This window comes from Nelusetta ayraudi, unplaced genomic scaffold (genome assembly GCF_046127955.1).
Source record: "Nelusetta ayraudi isolate G7.1 ecotype Tasmania unplaced genomic scaffold, CSIRO-AGI_Nayr_v1 ptg000135l, whole genome shotgun sequence".
Classification (NCBI taxonomy): domain Eukaryota; kingdom Metazoa; phylum Chordata; class Actinopteri; order Tetraodontiformes; family Monacanthidae; genus Nelusetta; species Nelusetta ayraudi.
In genome coordinates this window covers 1,120,684-1,144,630 of record NW_027466185.1, presented here as the reverse complement: position 1 = coordinate 1,144,630, position 23,947 = coordinate 1,120,684, and the positions used below count along the sequence as shown (strand labels likewise).

General features: G+C 42.1%; 1 protein-coding gene across 2 annotated transcripts in view; it reads right to left on the bottom strand.

Annotated features, from left to right (window-relative positions):
• rerg (RAS-like, estrogen-regulated, growth inhibitor) overlaps positions 1-23,947 on the bottom strand; it is a 54,471-nt gene that overhangs the window by 4,666 nt on the left and 25,858 nt on the right. For both annotated transcript variants that reach the window (XM_076011556.1, XM_076011557.1), the window contains exons 3-4: positions 12,259-12,315; positions 4,833-4,906 (exon numbers count right to left, since the gene is read on the bottom strand). In XM_076011556.1, coding sequence (XP_075867671.1) covers positions 4,833-4,906; positions 12,259-12,315 — 131 coding nt within the window. The remainder of the gene's footprint in view (positions 1-4,832; positions 4,907-12,258; positions 12,316-23,947) is intronic.

The window sequence follows — 23,947 nt, the reverse complement described above, 5'->3', positions numbered from 1 at the left end:
GCACAAACTTTAATCACAAAAGAGAAAAATACTTTCAGCCACACAGAAGAGGCTGCGACGGGAAAATGAATCGGTGTTGTGCAAACCGGTGACTTGGGTGTGTTTCCACTGGTACACGGTTGGTGCCAGCTTAAGTCGGTACGGTACAGCTCGGTCTGTCAGTCACAATATATACTGGATGTTTCCAAGCTTAACTTTTTTGGACATGGACATTTGATCATTTATATACTATACTGGCAAATGGGTTATCTGTACGGAGGTAACAAGACCAAACAATAACATAACAGAGGGAAAAATAAAATGTGTATTTTATACATTTTATTATTCATGCTGTTACTAAGTGGTGATATCCATCTGAACTAACAACATTGGCCACACAGTAACAACATGAACTACCACTTGCCAAGGTATGGACACTCAGCTGATTGTTGGATTGCTGGAATCCTCACTGATTCCAAAAGGTGCAAATGACTGCTTCCACCTAGTTCCTCAGCTGGACTCAATCACTGAAGGAAGTCTGATTATCTCACAAGAAATCAAGCAGAGTAGGAGGTCCTCTCGACAAAAAGACTCTAACCCAACTCCTGTGTTCAAGACTTAAGCACCGGCACCATCACACCTCCCTCTACCGAAACCAGGTTGTAACTGAAGTAAGAAAGGCAAAGACAAATTGTTTCATTCAACTAATAAATGATTCAGGTGGGAACAGTTCATAGCTTTGGAAACGTATGAATACAATCTTTAACCGTAAGTCAAAGTACCATGGTGGAATAAAGGAACTCAATATTAAAGGAATGATTCTAACACCAAGGAAACAGCAAATTAATTAAATACATATTTCATACAATCTGTCAATGAACTTACATCAAACTTCCAAAAACCTGTCAATACAGATGAACTCAACTGAGATTCTCAACAATTACAAAATGTAAGCGGTACAACCAATGGTCAGGCCTCCTATTTTAACATCAAACAGACTGACCACATTAAAATTCAAAAAATCATAATGCAGTTAAACAATTCAAAGGCAAAGGACATATATGGATTTGATGCCTTATTTCTAAAAAAAAAAAATACATTGCCATTTTGATTAGCCCATTACCTCATTTAAAAAAAATGTCTATCAAAAAAGGGAAATTCCCACAAAGCTTTAAAATGGCTATTATCACCCAAATATATAAATCTGGTACATTAACTGATGCCAGTAATTATAGACCGATATCAATTCTCCCTGTAATGTCAAAAGTACTTGAAAAGGTCATTGCAAATCAGTTAATCATCTATCTTAAATCAACTTAATCAGTTCTATCATTCTAAGCAATTTGGTTTTCACAAAAAATGTTCAACTGAGACGGCATTGTGTCATTTTGTTGAGAGAATAAAATGTCCACTTGACAATAGAAATGTGGGTGGAGCAGTGTTCTTGGATTTGAAGAAAGCATTCAACACGGTAAACCATGAGATACTTTTCAGTAAATTAAGACACCAATTTCATTTTTCTGTTCTTGCTGTCACTTGGCTGAGCTCATATTTGGAATATTGACAACAGTGTGTTCAATTACAGAATTTGAAAACATCTCCTCTGTACAGTGAGACTGGTCTGCCACAGGGATAAGTTTTAGGTCCTATTCTTTTTTTGTTTATATATAAATTATTTGCCTCCCGTTTGTACGGACACTGAAAATGGTTACAAAGAAATCATCTTACACTTAAGCACAAAAAACAATGTGTATCAATGTGCTTTTCAATAAGAAGGACAGTCCTTGATAAATTTCACATCACCGCTGATAATAAAGAAATTGAGGTGGTAAATGAGTTTAAATATTTAGGTATAACACTAGATCCACAACTTAAGTTTGACACTCACCTAAAGAAGTTATCCAAAACCGTAAAAACAGTTCAAACTACTTAGTGTCAGCCACTTGTGTCAGCATGTGTCAGCATGCCATGGTTCTGTCACATTTGTCCTACTGCATTGCTGCATGGGGCTAAGCCAATGACTTATTTATCAGACCTTTGTTTTCACTTTACAAACAAGCTTTGAAATTTTTAGACCAGAAATCCCAAAATGGCACCATTGCAAAATCATTGAAAAATATATTTTTTTTTTACTTTTTCCAATTTTATGAAGTTTTCCTTCCTAAAAGTTGTTTTTAAGAGTTTAAATGGACTGGCCCCACAAGTGATGTCACAAGGAGCACCACCAAGCAGAACACCACCACAGCGTTAAAACAGAGAGAAAAGCGTGGCGAAAAATCGCAGACCGTCTGAATGAGTAGGAAGTGCACAAATACGAACTCGCTCCTCCGCTGGAACAATCGCAATTACGATCATAATAGTTAATAATAATAATGATAATAATAATAATAATAATAATAATAATAATAATATCTGAAAACGAAGTCGTACTCCGACTACGAACCAGTTGAAATTGTAGGTGGAATTTATTGCAGATGTTAGTAAAATTGTGTAAATGTAGCTCCAAAAAACCGTAACAATGATAAATAGGCAACTTCACTGAATGTCCGTTTGAGCTTAAAAAAAAGTTCTGCAATAAAATACAAGAACATCCTGCAAAATGGTAACCCTAACTAATATTTAAGATACACAAGTGTACGTTGTATGCAGAAGGTGCCTGCTCACCTTTTGTTTTAGCATCATTTGGTGCCCACACAAAAATTCATTTGTGTAACAGGACTCAGATGTTGTGTATGGAGGGAGCCATCCTGGCAACATAGTGGGAATTAATGGAAGTAAATTCCATTATGCAAAATTGCCACTGTGCTTTGTCATGGGTTAACAGAACTCATACGTTATCAGACAATTGTATGCCCAGCATCTACAGCAGCAAATGCAACTGGCTGATTTGGGCATTCAATACAAGAAGGTGAAGACTGCAGACATTTTATAAGAGTCCAAAATAAAAAGGAAAACAATAAGAAAACTCAACCTTGAAATGGAGAGAAAAAAAAGAAGAAGAAAAAACTTGAATTAGAGCTGAGTCATGCTTTCAATGCACACTGTGCTGACTGGAACAAAAATGTAATAATAATTATTCTCCTTTCCTCTCCCAGCTCCAAGAACATGACACATCTTAAAATAAATAAAGGTCAATTGAATTATGATGGTGTCTGTTTGTTTCATGTATGCACCTTTTGACCCAAAAAGAGATGAAAGTTTTTTTATCTGTAATCCTACCTTGGTGCTATGATTGGTTGGAAGTTGAAACTCGGGCATCATTCATAAAGTTAGAAGAAATGCACTTAATGTACCATGAAATGCAACTTCTCAGAAATATTAAAACACTTTATGGTAATAAAACGTGAGAAGAGGGAACAGTTGAAATATCAATTCTTTAAGGTAGTAGATATCACAATGACATTGAATTGAAAAAAAAGGTACAGCGATAATAAACTAACGATTTGCAGCTTGTGAGGTGTAAATAGAAACCTCAATAAAGTGGCAAAACGCAAAGAGCCTGGGCAGGCTTTGAACCCCAGACTCCCAGGTGATACTCATGCGCACTAACCATTTGGCCAAGTAGCCAGGGTGCATGATCAATTATTGGAGGCATAGTGACAGGACCGTCAACTGCCATAAAAAAGAACCTTGTGTTACTCTTTGATGTGTATTCATGTTTATATGGGATGTGTATTTTTATACATGATGCGTGGTAAAGTATAAGTTATGTAACAAATTATCAAATGATTGCAACATTATCTCAACTAATTTCTCTATAATGATTGAAATTAAATGATTCCAAAAGTTGAAATAATATAATTAAATGATTCCAAACGTTGAAATAATGCCAGTGAGTGACAGTGATAACAATGTGCAGTGTTGAGTGGAATAACGATTGGTTTCCGTTGGTGGTGATTGTTTACTGAAATACAGAGTGAGATTAAATAGATCCTGGAATTTAGCCTGGTCTGGAGCAGGTTCACTCCACAGAATAAATCTCCATGGTAACTTATACCATAACATGTTGCTCTTCCACTTATCCTACTTTTGTGCAACCGGATCACGGATAAATTCATCCAGGATGACCAACATATCCCGGCTTAATCCCTTATCCTAGTTTCGTGCAATGGGCCCCAGGTCTGCTCCTCTATACTGAATTTGTTTTTATTGTGTCTGAGATTGTTTTTTGTTTTGTTTGGGAGCTTGTGTGGTGTGAGGGGTTAGCTGCAGATCAAGAGTGCAGGTGCAGATCAAATGCAAGTTGTCAATGCAGTCGTACGTCAATCCAAATTCTCTGATGTGCGTGTGTGTTAAACAAAAAAAAAGTATCACTTTTTCTAATGATGGGGTCCCTTTAGGAAAAGTCACAAAATTTCAAGTTGGAAAAAGATAGTTTAAGGTATTTTTTCTACAGCTAAACATGGTAGTGGGTCACTTTTGACCCGCAAGACAACACAAGGGTGGACAGCCAAAAAACGTTTTAGTGTATGTAGCACTTACAAAACACAGACCGGTTTCGACAATTACCTGATATCTGGTATTTCATGTTTGATTTTTCTCTGTTTGTATGACTTTACGTTGTTGATTAATTGATTGACTAATGCTGCTTGTGTGTTGGTTATTAAAATGCATCACTTCCTGTTTAAGGTTGCACACTGAGGAAGACGTTGTCGAAACCGGTCTGTGTTTTGTAAGCGCGACGTGCACTAAAAAGTTTTTTGAGTTGAGGACATGAGTGCTGCTGGCCTTTCTTCTTTTTTCTTTATCAAGTTTTCTCAAAGTCCCCCTGGCCTTGGAACGTTGGGTATGAGTCGTTTTGTAGTTTTGTTCACCACTCACTCGTGATGAACAGGGAGGTTTATTTCCCTCACCTGGCCTGCGGTGTCCAAAATCTCCATGGTAACCAGCTCGTCGTCGATGTTGGCCTGATGCCGATATGTTGATTCTGGAAGACAAAATCAAAGGGAATCACTCACTTCAGTGTGACTCACAGTGACGCAGCTACAAATCAAATCCAAATCCACTGACATTTCAACGCAAATGGCAAAAGCCGGGCAAAATATAAAAACCGTCCAAGCTACTGGTGACAGGTCAGTGTGATTTGTTGCTATGGGATCGCTGAGGAGAATTTTGTATATTGTTGTCTGGGTTTGATTCTATTAGAAGTCAAATCGTCCTCTGCGTGTGCACCCACGCCAAAATCGTCCATTTTCTTGTGTTCCGTTCCCATTAAACCATTATCTTTAACACTGTAACAGATTGTTTGAAGTGCAGGGGCAACGGACCGCTGCCCACCGCTCCCTCAGGGGATGGGTCAACTGTGGAGAACAAATTTTGCATCCTTTGGGATGTGACAATCAGTGGGACTTTAACTTTAACACAACAAAAAGGAAAAATAGATTTCTGTCCCTGACACGGACACTCGGTTTGACCTTTGACCCCACCAGAAAGGAGTCACCAGCCCGAATGGTTCACCTTTAAAAGTCCTGCCTGTGCGAACACCTGGCAGAGAGCTCAGAAATATCCCGACTTTCCCAGGTTTTTTCGTCTGCAAAGTACTGACAACAGCTGCCAGTGTCCTGGCCTTCTTATGATCAACATGTTTTTTCTTCCTGGAAAAATGTCTCCTCAAAGTGTTGGAATCATCACATTGTCCAGACTTACTTTTGCCTTCGGAGGACGTCTCTACGTGGCATTTCTCCAATCACTTCACATATTTATCAGAAACACAGAATTTATGCACATATTCCTGGATGCAATACTGTATCAAATGAACACATTTCTCAATGAAAATGTATTTTAGACTTTAGCTTCTTCTGACACTTTTGCTCTTAAACTCTCTCAGGAAATGCTGTAAATAAATGCAATTTAAAGTAAACAGTCAGACAGAATCTTACATTTCACTGACTGAATTGTTTTATGCATTTTATTGCCCCTTCCTATTATGTTTCAGGGCAGTAAAATCATATTCTTACATGGTGTCCGTCCATAAATGTCTCTTGTCAAATGACTTGCATACCTCTTTGTTTCGAAGCGTGCAGCGGAACCTTCCTGAAAACCATTTAAGAGTTTGAGGGCTCCATGAAGAATGTTAAATATTTCCCATCTGGCGACGCCAGTGGCAAACAAGATCGCACAAAAATCGAATAAAAACACAGAAGGACTTTAGGCGTTTTGGCTCTTATTTTTGGGGCAAGATAACTGTCTGAAACGCTTCCTTTTATTTTTTTGGTTTATTTACTCAATGCAATGACATGGTTTATGCCTCCCCCCGCCCCGCCCGAGTTCGTGATGGACTCAACCTCTGCCAAATCATGAAGCGACGTCCCACATCGAGTTGCTGTTGCTCTGCACGTCCACCCTGCTGAGTCCCAGGTGCCGTTGCCTCTCTGGGGGTTAACGGCATCCGGGTGTGCTGTCTTTTTTTGTTTGTTTGTTTGTTTTGAGGAGCCTTGGGAGAATCTGGCTGAGGAGGAGAATCACAGTCCCACTCAGCAGCCCAGTGGGACAGCCTATTCTGGGAGTCGTCACCCGGTTGCAGTCTTCTTCTTCTTCTTCTTCTTCTTCTTCTTTTATTTGTGATTTTGATCTTGACTCCTTGACAGATTGTTTTTCTGGTATTTTAAAATCAACATTGGATGATCTGGCCCCTTATAAAGTAAGAATTAAAAAGCAGGATAGATCAGCCCCTTGGTTTAACACCTCTACTCGCAAATTAAAACAAAATTTGTGAAGGCTGTAGAGAATTTGGTGTTTGTCAAAAATGGCTTCATCCTTCACAACTTGGCAGGATTGCTTTAGGTCCTATAAAAAGGCCTTTCGTATGAGTAGAACTTCCTACTATTCTGCTCTTATTGATGCCAACAAAAATAATCCATAGGAGCCATAATTGTGTTGAGCTTTGTGTCCCTATTGGTCTGTCAAGCAATGACTTCATGAACTTTTTCCAGCAAAAAGTGGCAGATAATAGAACTGAGATTAAGAATTATTTGTCTTCCACTGGTCGCATAGCAGATCTTTTTCAAAATAGCAACCCCAGTATTTACCTTGAGAGTTTTTAGCAAATTGGACTCTCTGAACTTGATTCTCTTATCTCCTCTGCTAAGTCGACCACGAGTCTGTTGGACCCAATTCCAACCAGGCTTTTAAAGGAAGTTTCCCCATTGATTAATTGTGTCATTCTTAGAATTATTAATCATTCTCTATCAACAGGTTTTGTCGCTCAAGCTTTCACGTTGGCTGTAATCAAGCCTCTGATTAAAAAACGCAATTTGGATTGGAGTGCCCTATCAAATTATAGGCCAATCTCGAACCTTCCGTTTCTCTCTAAGATTTTAGAAAAAGTTGTTGCCAGGCAGCTTGTGGACTTATTAAATGACAACAATCTGCTTGAGGCATTTCAGTCAGGTTTTAGAGTTGGTCACAGCACTGAAACTGCACTGCTTAAGGTGAGTAATGATCTCTTGTGGGCATCTGACAGAGGTCTTCTCTCTGTTCTGGTCCTCCTAGATCTCAGTGCAGCATTTGATACAGTTGACCACATCATTCTTCTTAGAAGATTAGAAGATGTTATTGGCATCAAAGATCAAGCCTTAAACTGGTTTAGATCTTACTTGTCTGACTGTTTTCAGTTTGTTCATGTTCATAATCATTCATCAGAACGTAGGAGGGTTAGTCATGGTGTCCCTCAAGGGTCTGTACTTGGGCCACTCCTTTTTAACATCTATATGTCACCCCTTGGTGACATCATCAGAAAGCATAACATCAGTTTCCATTCTTATGCAGATGACACACAGTTGTACTTGTCATTTAAGGCAAATGAGGCTCATCAGTTGGCTAAATTGGAATCTTGTCTTAGTGACGTCAAAACTTGGGTGACACAGAATTTCCTGTTGCTTAATACCAATAAAACTGAGGTCATTATATTTGGCTCGTGAGAGCTTCGGGACAAAGCCTTTGATGGACAATGTGGTCTAATTGGTACTACACCCAGTTCTACTGTGAGGAACCTTGGAGTCATTTTTGATCAGGACCTGACCTTCAATTCTCATATTCAGAATGTAGGGAGTTCAGCTTTCTTCCACTGAAGAAACATTGCCAAAATTCAAAATTTTCTGTCCTTCAAAGACGCAGAAAAAAATAATCCATGCTTTTGTTTACGTCTAGGCTAGATTACTCTAACTCAGGACTAGCAGGATGCCAAAATTCATCCCTTAGGACATTACAGTTAATCCAAAACTTTGCTGCACGATTGTTAACTGGATCTAAAAGGATGCAGCATATTACTCCAATCTTAGCTTCCTTGCATTGGCTGCCAGTCAAATTTAGAATTGAATTTAAGATTCTAGTTTTAACTTACAAAGCTCTTCATTCTCAGGCTCCTTCTTATATTAGGGAACTAATTGAACTTTATCATCCTCCAAGAGCCCTTCACTCTGAGGATTCAGGACTTTTAGTTATCCCAAAAAATTTCTAGAGTTAGGTCAGGAGGTAGGAGTTTTAGTTTTTGGCACCTTTATTTTGGAATCATCTTCCAGTCTCGGTGAGGGGGGCAGACACAGTTAGTTTATTTAGGAGTAGACTTAAGACGTTCCTTTTTCTTAAAGCTTATAGTTAGATTCCATCCACTGTCAGTTAAGCTGCTGTAGGCTTACGCCGTGGAGGGAGATCTTTCGCTCCCGTTACAGGGACCGTTGCTCTGTGCAGGCGGAGCCTCTATCACTCTCCTCACCCAATCAATCTTTGACTCTATCTACTCTGTCCAAGCTCTCATTATGCTTTGTACAGTATGCTCGATATGCATGATACTGCCGCAGTCTCTGTGTCCCCGGCAGGTGATGACCACTGCGCCAGGAGCTGGATTGTGCTGTCCTGGGGGTCTTGGTGTCATCGCTTCATCCCACCACCACGCTTAAGACCTGGACTAGTCCTATCGGCAGATTGTCCATCGAGCTAGGCTCTTGCCTTCCGAAGCATGGACACTTACATTCCACATGGACAGCAGCCTTGAATTATTTCCTATTTTTTGTGTCTATATCCATTTTGTGAAAGCTTGTATTTCACTCTGTCCTGTCTGCCACCCTGGCTCACTCTGCTCCTTTCTCTCTTTTTCTGTCTCTCCTCTATTTTTGTATTTCACCCCAACTAGTCATAGGCAGATGATGGCCCTCTGGAGTCTGGTTCTGCCCTAGGTTTCTTCCCACAGGGGAGTTTTTCCCAGCCACTGTCGCATCCTGCTTGCTCCGGGGGCCGGGTTGGTTCTCTCTGATTGTAAAAAGCGCTTTGAGACACCTTTGGCTGTGATTTGGCGCTGTACAAATAAAGTTTTATTATTATTATTATTATTATTATTATTATTATTATTATTATTATTATTATTATCATTATTATTATTATTTCTTCTTCTTCTTCTTCTTCTTCTACTTCTCCTCCTCCTCCCCGTACTCCACCTCCCCCTCCTTCAGGCAGTTCACTGAAGGGGCGGCCCCAGACAATCATCTGCCTCTGTGTGACCCTCCCATCCTCTGCATTCTCTTCTCTCACGCAAACTCAACTGCATGTGCACCTTCGCCGCAGTTGTAAACCTCCTCTCTGGTCCTCCGCAAGGTCTCCCGCAAGGCCTCCCGCTTTCAGTAGTTCTTTAATGGCTGAATTTGTGTTCGGAAGTGTGAACAGGAAAATTGTTTGCAGTTTTGAAAGAACTTCTGAATTAAACATTCAAATGTTTGAATGAAGACAGACTTGAACATGTATTTCTTTGACCAGAAGTAGTCCAGTGAACACCTTGGAGGCCAACAGTACATATGTCATTAATTTATGCCTTGACCAATCTGTTATAGAAGTTGTAGAAGTCAGAAATGTACATATTTAATTTGATCCATATTATCCCACAAGTAAGGACATTGTCTTGTTCCCCTCCGAGTTTTCATCCTTGCATCCAGGACTCAACCTGGTCCATCGTGGAAGGTGACAGAAGCAGTCATTTTCCTGGCATCAAGCAAATTCACCCCTCATTAATCAGAGACTATCGCTGGCCGAAGGGCGTTCTGGCTGCAGGTTTAGACAGACAAAGTGTCGCGCCAGACGGATCCATGCGTCATGACCTAAGCTCTGCTCCAAAATCCACTAGAAAATCTTTCAACTCCTACACATTTTTTTTTTTTATGAACCAGAATTTGTGTCGATTTGTGCTCTTTTGAAAGTAGCTCAAACTGTTCAGATTGTTTTTATGTTAAAAGGAAATCCATTTTTTTTCCCAGCCAGACAGAGCAACTGAGCGAGGTGGAGCACGCTTGACATATCCTTTTATTTGAAGTCCAGACAGAGTGTGCACATGATTCAACACAGGCGTAATCCCAACATTTGCACCATTTGTCATGATTCATTAGCGCCGGGTTACATAACTTGCAACTTGAACGATGACGGAAATCACTAAAAAAAAAAAATACCCTCAATTTGGCAGTTGATGGTTTGTATTTTTTTTTTTGTGAATGCGCTGGAGGGCGAGTGTGTGGTGAGGTCACTCACAGTTGCATCATAAAAATGTTTATTGCCTGGATTTGTGTTGGTTTTGGATTCCGACTTTCAATCCTGCTCACTATAACACAAGTATAAAATCAATAAAAGTTCAACAAAATGTGGATTGGGAGTCATGTCAGTCGAATCACCGAATCACGGCGGCACACAAAGCACTGATAAATTGCTCAATAACGCCAGGGTTTTGACGCACTGCTCTATAATGGCAGCTCCTTCAGCTGGTCATGTCTCCTCGTCTCTATGGAGACACCACACTGTTGTGATCGACACGCTGTGACGGTTTATACGCTTCACTTGCAACAAACACACTTTGGAACAAATACTTGAAGGGAAACTTGCTTCATTCCTCATATTTTTATTTTCTCCTCCTGGCTTTTTTTCTCACGACATGAACGCCTCCAAGACTCGACTCAACTGCATGGAAGAAGTAATTGCCTGTGTTGTGTTGCCCCGTGCTCATGTCACACAGAGAACACCAGAGTTTTTCTCCGCCACGGCACAAAGAACATCCAGGCTCTGCGTGCGTGCGCGCGCGACCACTGTTGGCAAAATAACGGCAGCAGTGAATGGGCGACTTGGGCGGACAGAGTGCGGCCCACGCTCTGGCAGTAATCCCAAACGTGTCTCTAAGGCCCCCCCACACTCCCACCGCCCCTCGCCCACAACCGCCTCTGTGATGTCCCCATAATAGAGTCATAATAATGCTCCGACCACTCCATGGGTAATTTCAGCCCGGCCAGTTTGATTGGTCCCAGACAACAACCAGTAGTGCTGTTATTCAAATTATGCTCCTCAAGCTGTGCTCTCTGGCCAGTGACGCCAGCCCCTCGCGGTAACCAAGGAGGCAGTTGTCGTGCCTTTTTTCCGCGTGCTAAATTTATGGCATCCGCTCGAAGGTCTTTCAATATCCCTTGCCATGCAAGGGGCTGCTCTGCATGAATCGGGCTTGAGAAAAATAAATTACCTGCGATTTTTATGGGCCAAGAAAAGCTACCGGGCCTTCCGGTCAGAAATTCCTACCATTCGTCCAAACAACGAGGCTTTCGATGCCCAGTGCTGAATTCGTATATCTAATGTGAGGGAAATATGACTAATTACGAGCATGACCCTTACTGAATGTAGACCAATAGCTCAGCCAGTATCGCTGAGGAAAGGTCAGTTATTTGGAATGGACTCTCAATAACACTGTGAATCAAAGCACGGCTTTGAAAGCGAGACAGTAACTCACTGCACGGCATGCTTACCAGGGACACTTTATCTTCTAGAGCTCTTAAATTTCGGGGCCGGTTTCAAAATACACTGGAGTCTAGACATGATCAGCATGGGTGATATAGGCGTTTATAAACGTTATATTTTCAAGTTTTTTTTCTTTCTGATAATAATTAATGGTGAAGTTCCATTCGAGTGGCCTGATGTATCCAAATTGTGTTCTTTTTTGCTATTTCTTTTCCATGACGCATCCACCACCTCAAACACAGGTTAGTTTTAGGCCCTCATTGATCTTCTTTGATTGTCGATCAGTACTAGCAGGGTCTAATTTGTTTACACTTCAATGCCTTCCACAAGGAAGAAATTGTGTTTCTGTTGAAGTCTTGAAACTGACTTGTTGCATTTGGTCTGCTCCCGATGCAAAGTGTCAGATTGAGTGACCTCAGGATTTGATGGCAAGCTACCATGTGGCGGAAGTGTAAGAGCAGGTCTCTCAAGTTCAATATTCTAAAGAAGAATTGTTAGCCAGGTGTTGACTGTTCTCTGACCTACCGAGCGTCGGGTCATACTCCCAGATGAATCGCCTCGTCAGGAATCTCACCACCAGAGCTGAGGAGGAAAAGCAGATGACATGGAGTTAAAAATAGCACCAGATTGCACTATGTGTTGTTGACATACGCAATTATTCAATATTGGACCTTGTCTGTCCTGCTGTCCCAATGGCAATGTGCCCCTTTCAGAAGTTAATCAGTGGTGGAAAACAACAACACCACCTTGGTTCACATCCAATCTCAATGCTAATGACTGTAAGGGTTCAATCAGGTCCTCCTCCTCCTCATCAGCCACCCCACGGCCAAACGTCTCCTGCTTGTTGAAGTTGATTTTCTTTTGTGCATAATAACAGCAGGTCAGTGATTTACTTAATGGTCTACCATCAACAAGTAATCAGCCACGTGGCGGCAACTGTCGATGTCATGCGTTCAGACATAATGGGGTGCCCACTGCCAGCTGATCACACCGAGAAATAGCAGTGTTGAAAAGCACCTGTTTGAAACGTAAGCAAGGTGGGCCCTGCTAGGCAAGAAGAGCCTTTAGGGCCAATAAATGGAAGTAAGACTCCTGCCGTTTGTAGATGGCCTCTCTTTCCTGCCAGCGCTTTTCATCTGAGGCAGGATCTACTTTTTCAATTCCACTTGTCTGCAGCTCATTACGACGTTTTCATCCCAGCCTTTACACAAACAGGCATTGGGGTGATATCAAGATAACCACAGCAGGCTTCCAGCTTCCCCTCACTCGAAGAGGGAACTACTTGGGACGTGTGGGTGGGATGGGTGGTGTTAGCGTCACAGGTCTGCGGTCAATCATTCCTGACACAGCAGTGTTTCTTCATACAGTTGTCTTAATTAGTGGAGCCGAGATCCAGGTGAATCATGGAAAGGTCAAAATGTCCTTCCATCAAAATGAGGAAAGGGCCAATAGCTATTTGTTGTCATCACACAACTGTTTCCTTTCAATGGTATAATTCAAACTGTTGCTTTGTAAAACTTCATCAAACTCAAAACAGTAAAAAAACAAAACAAAAAAAATTCAAATGTTGCAAGGATTAAGTTCCTTGCTTTGCTCAGCATACATTCTCCATTACTTCACGTTTTTCCCCCTTTAGAAAGCCGTGTTGAAGTATTGCGGAAAGGCTGAGACTACCACTCGCTGTCTTTTCCATAAACAGGCATCACGGCAGACCTGCATCATCACTCTTAATTGGCTACAGCAAGAGGGAAGAACACTGATGAGTCAGCCTCTGTATTGCTGCCATGTTTTCTTTTTGCCTCTGCAGAACTGAAGCCCAGTCATCAAGCTCGGTAGTGTCCAAGCGAGTCGAGCTTTCAAACATTTGAGTTGGGGTGTTGCACCATAGTCTCTTTCTTTACTACACTGTAATTTTTTTTATTTATTCATTTATTTATTTTTTTATCATTAACTTGACAACATCGCTTCAGTTTCTGTTTAGTAGCACGGGCGCTGTGGAGGAACCCATCTTATATCCCTTCCTTCAGTACACACTCTCACACGGCACATTTTTTAAATTTGTTTTGTTTTGGGTTTTTTTTTAGCCAAGGGGATAGTGTCTCATGCAACTTTGCAAAATTGCTGCCTGAAGGCACCGTGAGCGGACCAGCATCGGGTAATTTGTCACACCATTGAGAAGGCTTTCATTTTTCTCCTTTCCGGCACAGTCTTGCTCTGCCCTCATTTGACATCTTTTTTTTTTTTTTTTAGCCATTTGTCCATCACTGGACTCAATCCCAGGTAGATGAGATAACTGTTGGGGTGTGAAGCCCATTGCTTGCTGTATCTTTGTGTATTTGCCCATTACAAGGGACGTACACATGAGTCTGTATCGACAGTTTGGCCCAGATTCGCTAAAGCGTGTGGCAGCAGATATAAAGCTCACAGACTGCTGCTAAAGGAACCTTGCACTGTTGCACAAGATCACTCATTGTTCTTCTTAATGAAGCAACTTAATCTGAAAGGGTCTGTTCACATCAGTCTTTTCTTTTTCTTTTTGATCCAAGTGATGAGCGTCAAATGATGTGTCTATCCAAGGGCTTTCACTCTCAATAACGGTAACAGATGCATTATCAAGTCTTAATGAAATCTGTTGTGATCATTACAGCCAGCTATTCAAAAAGAAACTAATAGCTATTGATTAGATCAACACATGGTGCCAATTTATCTGAATGACAGATTACGGTCCAGTAATAGATTTTGCATTGTGAAAGCCTTGGGAGCAGATTGATCAGTCCACATAGACTGGGCTTTTGGGGGTTAATACTACCTGTTTTTTAGGGCATCGATCACATAGCAGTCAAACGAATGAAATAGGACAACAATAATATCAAGTTAAAGTGAGTACTTTAACTTTGGAGTGACTGGCGACTGAAAGCATCTATCCAAATAAAATGTCAAACAACTTACAGTATAGCTGAATTTTCTGTAAACATACTGAAGCAGCCATTGTGTTTGGTATAGCATTTCTTCACATCTGTGGACTGTGTTTGTTATTAATATGAGGACACATCACGTAAGCACAATTCAGTAACATAACCACAGGAGTGTAGTTTAGCTAGGTGCGATGTTAAAAGTGTAGCCTACTAACTTGTTTAAAATTAAAAAAAAAAAAAAAACTTTTTTTTTTTTTTTTGCATTTTTAGTCAATATGCCTAAATAGAGGATACTCGAACAAAGTATTTGTAAATTATAGACAAAGCACGTGTTCCTTCATCACATACATATTTTTATTTGTACAAAGAGCAAGGAAATGTATGTTACAAAACAAAATAGATGAATGAAAAATAAACTAAATATATGTTTGTTGTATTAAAGAGGCCATTTTTATTTCGGGGGACAGCCTCACGCAAATCTGCAGCCTGAAGGTCCTTACACACCGGGCAAAAGGCGAAGCAACGCAAATAAGCAATGCGAAAAGGCGAATGTTGCGCCAGCGTTTTTTTTCTATACACACCAAGTGTGACGCGAATATGCGCCAAGCGAGTTAAGTTTGGGGCTCTTTCTGTCGCGGTGAAGGAGAAACAATGGAGTCGACTACATCCTCAAGTGATGATGTCCTGGTGATGGTTGAATCAAAAAAGAAAAAGAATAGAAGTATTTGGGTTCACCTAATATTGTTCTTGAGAGAGGTGTTGCAGCCGTTAAATTAATGACTTTCGTATGCCGACTACCTTAGTTTATAGTGGACATGAGTTTTGTGCTTATTGTATTGCTAAAATTATCATACTATATTATCATTATTTGTATTTTGAGTCTTGAGAGGGTGTGTAGTGTGCTTCAGGTGGATATATAGGTCAGGTGAGTACGCGGTGGCGCAGGTGGAAGATGAAGAAGAAGCTGCGGTAATAAGTTTTTGACCACGTTATTTAAGTTCCTGTTGCCATAAATGATTTTTTTCGTTTTCCTTTGGATGTTTTTTTCATTTAAGAAGCTTTTCGGAAACACACTTAAACCAAAGAATAAAAGATATGAATTTTTTGGGTGACCGAGAAGTTTTGTTTTACGTGCGTAAAATGAAACACCGCTTTCTACGCCACGGCTTAAAAAATAAAAAAGACATAAGAGCAGATGGGTGAGTTCAACACGACTATCCAGGAGCTTAAATTTGACCCAGTGAAATTTGGCCAGTACTTCAGAATGTCCGTCGGACATTTGGAGGACTGCTCCGTCAACTGGCTCCGCGTTTGCAGAGGGAGAGAGCATTGGCGACATGTTGATGTGACGTCATCGACCATCCGACATCATTTTTGATTGGTCAGAAGTCCAGTATTCGCCTTTTCGCCTGCAAATAATTTGACACAGGAGAGAATAAATATCCGTCGCTTTTTCGCTCCGCGAACATTCACTGTGTGTACGGTTCCATTGACTTCAATAGGTTTTAAAAAACACGTGAATATTCGGCTAGCAAATTCGCTCCCGGTGTGTAACGACCTTTAGAGTTGTGAGGCAGTTTTGCTAACCTACAGATTAATAGTAGCCATTGTGTTGGCCACTATCGAGTCATGGAAGAGGGCTTCGAAGAGGTGCATTAACGAGCTTCAAAGGACGGTGCTCCTTCACCAAGCCCCCCCCCGCCCCCCCCGAACATTTCCAGCACTACTTAAATGGAGGAATTTTCAAAATTCACGTCAAACACATCGTCCACGCGAGGCGTTCGCCGGCTGCTTCCTTTGTCTGACGTGACCTAATCACATTAGAGGCAGAATGTTGGACTAATTGCGAACAAAGCCGGACCAATTAGCAGCGGCTATGGCTCTGTTCCTAGCCGGCGTTGTGTTACATATTGAACAGCCGCCCGTTGATTCCCCCCGGCGGCCATCAGACGGACACCCGCGGCTCTTTAGTTCCCTCTGGCCACAAAAACACCTCCTCGTGGCTGAGAAGTAGGACTCTCCCAGTGCCTGTCGGCCTGCAGTCGCACTCTGAGCCTATTGTGCTCATGTCAGCTCAGTTCATGTCACGCAGGCTAGTTTTGCCAGATAGCAGCACATTTTTGAACTGGGTTTTAATTGAAAAATCAGCAAGAGAGCAGTCAAACCAAATTCTGAAAGCACAGATATGGCAGCTCAAATGAACTGGTGTTGCTAGGCGTTTGTGTAGAGAATAAGCAAACAGCTGTTGGAATTGTTGAGCAACTGCCTGCCTTGGGAACAGGTAATAAAGGTTTGACTCCCTGAGGAGAATTCATACGAGTCTTCCTGAGGTTTTACCCTTGAATGTATCAGAAAGTTGGACGGAGCTTCTGGTTTCAAAAAGGAGGCCCACGCAGAAGTGTTGTGGCCAGCAGGAACAGCCAAAAATGGTTGCAAAAAGACTTGTAGATGATGATGGAATGATTGGCTGTCCTGAAGTCACACCTTTACAAACTGGTTAAAATGTTTTTGTTAGTATAAATCGCTAAGGCCCTAATACTGGGGTTGACAATATAAATGGCCCGGTGGCCCAGGCATGACTCTAAAAACCATCAGGGCCTCCACAATAATATCCTTGAAAAAAACAGTACAAAAATCTAATTGCACATTAATTCCCAGTGAGTCTGTGTTTTACAGTTATTTCTGTGAAACTGTCGCGATAACTACCGCTAACATGTTGCGTGATCCTGATCAAAGACAGCCAGCGCTGTGCTCTCCTTGGGACGTAAACACACCTTGCTCGCTCCCGTGGAACGCGCGCAACATTCCCAACATCCGTACCTAATTAGCTAGGCTACTGTATATATCTCTGAAAGCGCCTGTACCCGGCCACCGAACACCGGGCGAAACAAAACAAAAAATCACAGTTCTGCAAGCACACGTGTCCCATTTGTCACACTGTGCATTGGCATTTGAATTATTATTTCTATTATATGGTGATGAATATCTTAGAATTATTATGACACAATTATTTTAATGGGTAATTAAGGATACACACTTGCTTTATAGAAATGTAGAGGAGCTAGTTTTTTATACTGAGCAGATGTGAGTTATTATTTTTTTTAATTTTATTATTATTATTTCTGGCTTGTTTATTTGAGGAATTCTTCTCTCTACAATGGCTATGCAGCAGAGCGTACAACTGGCTTTCACCCTCATGAATAGAGTGCTGCACACCAAATCTGCAGTAAGATGAAAAAGGCAGAGAATAAAACTCCTCCTGTTTTAGCATGTGTTCATGTAAACTGTGGGGAGGGCTGTTTTGAGCTGGTGGTAGTAAGGGCCCAGAAGAAGACGCACAGGTTATACTGCCTGGACATCAGGAGGGGGGCACAAAAATCAGCCAACTGAGGAGGAGATGGAGGAAGAACTTATTTTACTTGAGTGATGCACTGTTGGAAAGTGTATTTTGCACTTTTGATTTATGCGTTTTGCACCTTTTGCTGGAATTTTGTAAACCTACCTCAAAAAATAAATGTCATTAAATGAAACAGTTTTTTTTTTTTCATTTTTATGGGGATCAATAGCTGAAGTTGACCTGGGCCAGTGGTTACAATAGTGGGGCCAGTGGCAAATTTCACTCAATCCCGTTCAATCAATCAATCAACTTTTATTTGTACATCGCTAAATCACATCCAAAAACGTCTCAAAGCGCTTTGTACAATCAGCGAAAAAGAACCAACTGGGCCCCCAGAAAAAAGTGCGACAGTGGCCAGGAAAAACTTGCTTGTGGGAAGAAACCTAGAGCAGATCCAGACTCCAGGGAGACGTCATCTGCCTATGACCAGTTGGGGTGAGAGGAAAATACAAAAAATGTAGAGAGAGAGAGAGATAGAAGTGACTAGAGTGAGTTGCAGGGTTAAAGCTCTCACAATAAACAGTAGATGCAGATATATAAGAATAAATAATAAAAATATGTATATAAGTAGATGTTTTTGTATCATATACATCAAAGCATTCTAGAATCTAGATAGGCCCAAATGTTGAGTTGTGGGGTGGTACAGCCGCCGTCCATGTGGTGTGTTAGTCTGTGTTTGCCTAACGCCCGCTGAGCGCTTCAGTTCGGCGCCCATGTTAATCAATGTAATGGTTCACACCAGACGCGAACGGGCGCACAGCTTGTGCCATTCATTTCAATGGAAGCGGACGCGAAGCGGAACGCCGACGAAATTTGCGAGCGAGGCTCAAACTGGTTCACACCAGACGCGAACAGCTCTGCGACGGTCTTTTTTTCACTCCCACTCAAGCTTTTTTTTAAATCATTTTCATCATCGTTTAATCTCTCTCTCACTCTGATACAATGTACTGACAAATATAACATACAAATATGATCGAATTTGTCATTCGGTTATTATTTTGAAATTACTTTATTTTGAAAATTCACCAGATTTTCTCTTTTTTTTTTAAGCGACTTCCTGTACTATTGACGAGGATCACACGGCTCGCGCACAAAATAGAGCACCTCGGGGAGGTGGTTTGGGTAGTCGCTTCGCATAAAATCGCATTTGTCACGGACGTGTGAACAGAATGCGATCTCAGTCCACATTAACAACCGCCTACTCCACTCACCTCTCCCGTGTGCGTACTTGGTCGGCGCCCCACCTCCCGGCGTCGTCATTATAAAGTTACAAACAAGAAGCCAAATGCTATGGTAATTCACAGCCTCGGAAACGAGGGACCTGCGCCAGAATACTCGGACTGTGTCACCCTGCTGAACGGACATTTTGCCGCCCCACAGAGCGTCGTAGTTTGGCGGATTGTCTTGGCAATTGCCGATTGCCAACGTCAGCAGTGGGTGGGTGAGTCGGTTCACCAGTATGTCACCAACCTCCGGTGTTTGGCCAGCCTCTGTAAATTCGGCTTGTTAGAAGATAAAATGATTTGTGACCAGCTAACAGAACACTTGACCCTAAGCTACGGGAAAAATTGCTCACGCCGCCGGACGACCTGTCAAAGGCGGTCAACATGGCTTTCCAGCGCACCGCGATGCCAACACCATGGTCCCACATCCAGCTGGATATCTGTGGCGCCATCAGCACTTTCTGTTGGTCGCCTACGATCTCCATTCTAAATGGCCCGAGGTCCTTCCCACCAGTTCCATCACCACCAAGGTGGTCATTGATTTCCTCTCATCCCTGTTTGCACTGGAGCGCTCCTGATACCATCATCACTGATAATGGGCCCCAATTCATCTGGGCCGACTTCGCTTCCTTCATGGAGGGGAGGGGAATCAAGCACATTGGAACGGCTTTCTACCATCCACAGGCTAATGGTAGCATCGAAAGATTCAACCAGACACTCAAGAACGGGCTCAGAGCACAAATGGCAGATGGCCTCCTGTTTCCAATAGCACTACAGAGTACTCTGCTCCATTACAGAGACACAACAACGGACAGTTCTCCAGCCTTTCTGATGCTGGGACGTCAACTGCAACTTCCCCTGGATCACCTGTGCCCTCCAACAGGAAACCCTCCATCAGCAGCACCATCCTTGAGGAGCAGGGTGAAAGAGCAGCAACGGCGTATGAAGCAGCAGATTGACACGGGACGTCAAGCGAGACTCCCAGCACTCACAGTCAGTGCGTTTACATGGCACTAGAGAAAATCGAATTATTGCCTTAGTCCGATTATGATTGGAGTTTGAGAACTCCGATTGGAATCGGAGAGCGCCGATTGAGACACCCAGATAATGCGATTGAAATTTCTCTGCCATGTATACGCCTTAGTCGGACTATTAACTGGACAAAGCGAGTGCGTACGCGTCACGCCTCCCTCTTGCGACTCATGACCACAGAACTACGTCATCTAACAGAACAGATGGCGCGAAACAACCTGGCAAACGTGAATAAGAATGTCATTCATAAGAATAAAAGATAAGGAAAGACTAAAAGATATGGACATATTAAAATAACGCGCAGCGGAGACCTTTTTAAAAAGGCAGCGCAGCAAATGTTAGTTAGTAGAATTTTAACTTTGTAAATAAAAGCACACCAAAAAGATGTTTTTCTGATTTGTTTTTATTTTGGTAATTTCGCTGCTGGAAACGGCGTGCAGTGGCACGAGCTTCCTCCACGGTCGGCACTTTAATGAGCGTGTGTATAACTGAAGACACCGTTCCTTTGCAATACGACCCTCTCCCATCAGTCTGCTCCGAACCCGCATCCAACAAGAACCAGAGTTTCGGGTCCATAGCGACGGCACAAAGTGTAGTATCAAAGACATTGTGTTGTTGTAGCTCTCTAACAGCAGACGACGTTCTTGTCTGCCTTTTAAAATCACCATGAGCACAAGAAATAGGGTACACCTTATCTGCAAAGTAATTAAAACATACATTATAAACTATCGTTCCATATCATAATAGATTTAATATGTCAACCGAAAGCAGCTGACCAGCTGAAAAGACTCACTCCACCCCCTAGTGTTGGGAGGATGACACGTTCCCGTCAATAATTTGAATTTCTCTACTGCATGTATACGGGGGCAAGGTGAGAACTCCAATTGGACGAGAAAACAGAATTATTGCTTAGTCCGATTAAGCTCTGCATGTAAACGCACTGAGTGTCAGATTGGGTGCGGATTCACAGTCCTGGTCATTCCCACAAATTGTCCTCATTCTGGTCTGCACTACGGCAGATCACTGCAAAGCTGGGACCAGCTACCTTCTGCCCCAGATGGCATGCTAACCGCCTTAGGAAGGTGGCACCGCCATCTGACTCTGATCAGGCGGCCACAATGCGGATGCTGACTGGGACGTTCCAGAAGCACGGCCTGAGACACAGCTGGAGACCCCACCTCCACACCCACCTGAGCCAGATGCACCAGCTGAACTGCTGCAGCTCGGACTGCACCTGGCACGGGCCCACCAGAGGCTTATCTCAAAGACTATGTTACAGACCTTTGAAATTTAGTTAGTGCATAGCCTGCCACGTGGCAGAATAACCCACAGGGCTATGCAGGCAAACTGGTAGTCTACCCTGTGTTGTCAGCCAGGTTGAGTTGTTCAACAGTGTTCTATTGTACAGTTTTGAGTTATTTAAAAATGGGGGGGGGGGGGGGGGTAGTGTACGGCTGTGCGCCGGATTAGAGCCTTTAAGGCATGACATCAGCCGTAAAGCAGCAGAGTGCTAGCACACAGTCCTTGTCCGCGCCTACTTAAACACAACAGACATGAAAGCACAAATCGTTTCTCAGCAGTTCCTGTTTTCTGTGCTGCCACAAGCCCCTCCCCCGACCTAAAGTAGTCACAGGCGGTCACAGACTTCAGCCGCGCGCAGCAGTCGCAAGCAGCTGCAGTCTCTGCAGACTCTCAGAGAGGAGACCCTCAGCACTCTGCGTCCAGGCAGCAAATGAATCACGCACGCCTTTCCTTACAATGCGGGATGTAAATGTAAAGGTTTATTGATTGTCACGCTAAAATAAATCACTGCATTTGGCTCACACATCATCAGTCACCTACTCACCTTTAATTCCAAGAATTTATAATCCAACAACAATCCTCTAAAGCACCATGCTCATTGTCAGGCTAAGATATTGCACTTTTGTTACTTGTTGTTGGTCAATGTTTAAAAATAAATACATTGACGTGTCATTTTGTTGTTCTCTTTTGAATGTATGTTTTTGCCAGTGCCATAAAGGCACAATGCTTTGGGATATTTGGTCTTTTTTGATAAGAATTTGGTCATATTTAAAAAGAAAATATTGTACTGTCACTTTACAATGAAAATTTATTTTATAAAATATCTACAACAAATATTTATCATAGCGTCAAATCTTATGTATCAAATTGGTTTGTATCAAATTGATTCGTATAGATTTGGTCTCTGATAAAAGGATATTGTTTTTGAATCGAACCGGAACCTGTTTATCTAGATGCATTTTGAATCATTTACCACAGAGAGATGTGCAACTCTACAATTAACACACCATGTCGCTCTAAATGCTTGTGATCAAAAGCAGAAATCAGAGACCATTAATTCTGCCCTTCAACACTGCAAAGCATAAAAATTAACATTCAGCTGTATGAAACTGTCTGACATTGACAAATCATAAATATCCTCTTTTTTTCTTGCCTTTGTGGCACAGTCTTCATATTCTAATCAGCACCTTCAAATTACCATTACCAATTACCATCTGACAACTGATCTGGATTGAGCTAAGATGAAAACAGTAATCAGAAAGACATTTCCTCCAGATCATTTCCCTGTCTGACAAAATACTGGAGAGCACATTTCTCAGAAATCCGACATTGTTTACCTCACATTTGCTTTAGATACAATTTCACTGGCCCTTACTAATGAGAGTCCATTTGATATCGGATACGTCTTGGGTCGTAAGTTTCTATGCTTGAGCAACGATCCGCACATTGTCTCTTGAAGGTTTCATATTGCTTCGACCACTCTGCACACTCAGCAACAAGTGACGGCCCTAATCCCAGTGACAAGCAAACAAAACACTTCCTCTGCCAGAGGGGTCAGATCGCTGAGCTTTCCCAGGATTCCTTTCACGGCAAGTATGTTACTCAGTGTTCACTTGATATCTTAGGGCGTGTTCTCATTGCCTCGCCTCGCCACGGTGCGCCTCGGTACGATTGTGTTTTCATTGGGTCTGTGATGACGAGACCGTGGGCGGAGTCAACGCGGTAAAGCGGGACAATGTTTTCGACGGCATCATTTCTGTGCGATACACAACAGCGCAGCGATGGACAAAGTAGAGGTTGTTTCATACCTGCTGCTTGATCTGTGGTTGCTTTTCTGTTAAAGAAAGAACAGTTTTCCTCACTGAAGTCACAGTTGATAACTTATGCAGGCAACATTTATAACTTATTGTTTCGTTTTCTGTGAGAGTAAAGGTGTAGTTCAACCTTTATATTTTCACCAAAAGTAAACACGAGACAGATACAACGGGAAATAGCATTTATTTAAAAACAAACAGACAGTAAACACGCCTCCTTATTTGAAATAGCTGCCCTAGCGAGCCAAGGACCACTTTGTTAAATGCCGCGGCGTTCGAGGCTTCCTCGCGGCGAAGAGCCACGTCCTCTCGACGAATCAGTATTTCCTCTCATCTCAAGACTCCTCGGATTCCCTAGCTTAACGCGCCTCACGCAGGAGCAACTCGATTTTTCACCGAGTGCTGCGCCATTTGCCGCTTGTCGTTTTCGCGAATATGGTTGAACACACTCCCGACGTCGAGGGCATTCCCGGTTTGCCTGCCTCTCCCCAAAAGACAACTGTTTTCAAAAAAATGTATACACATATAAAT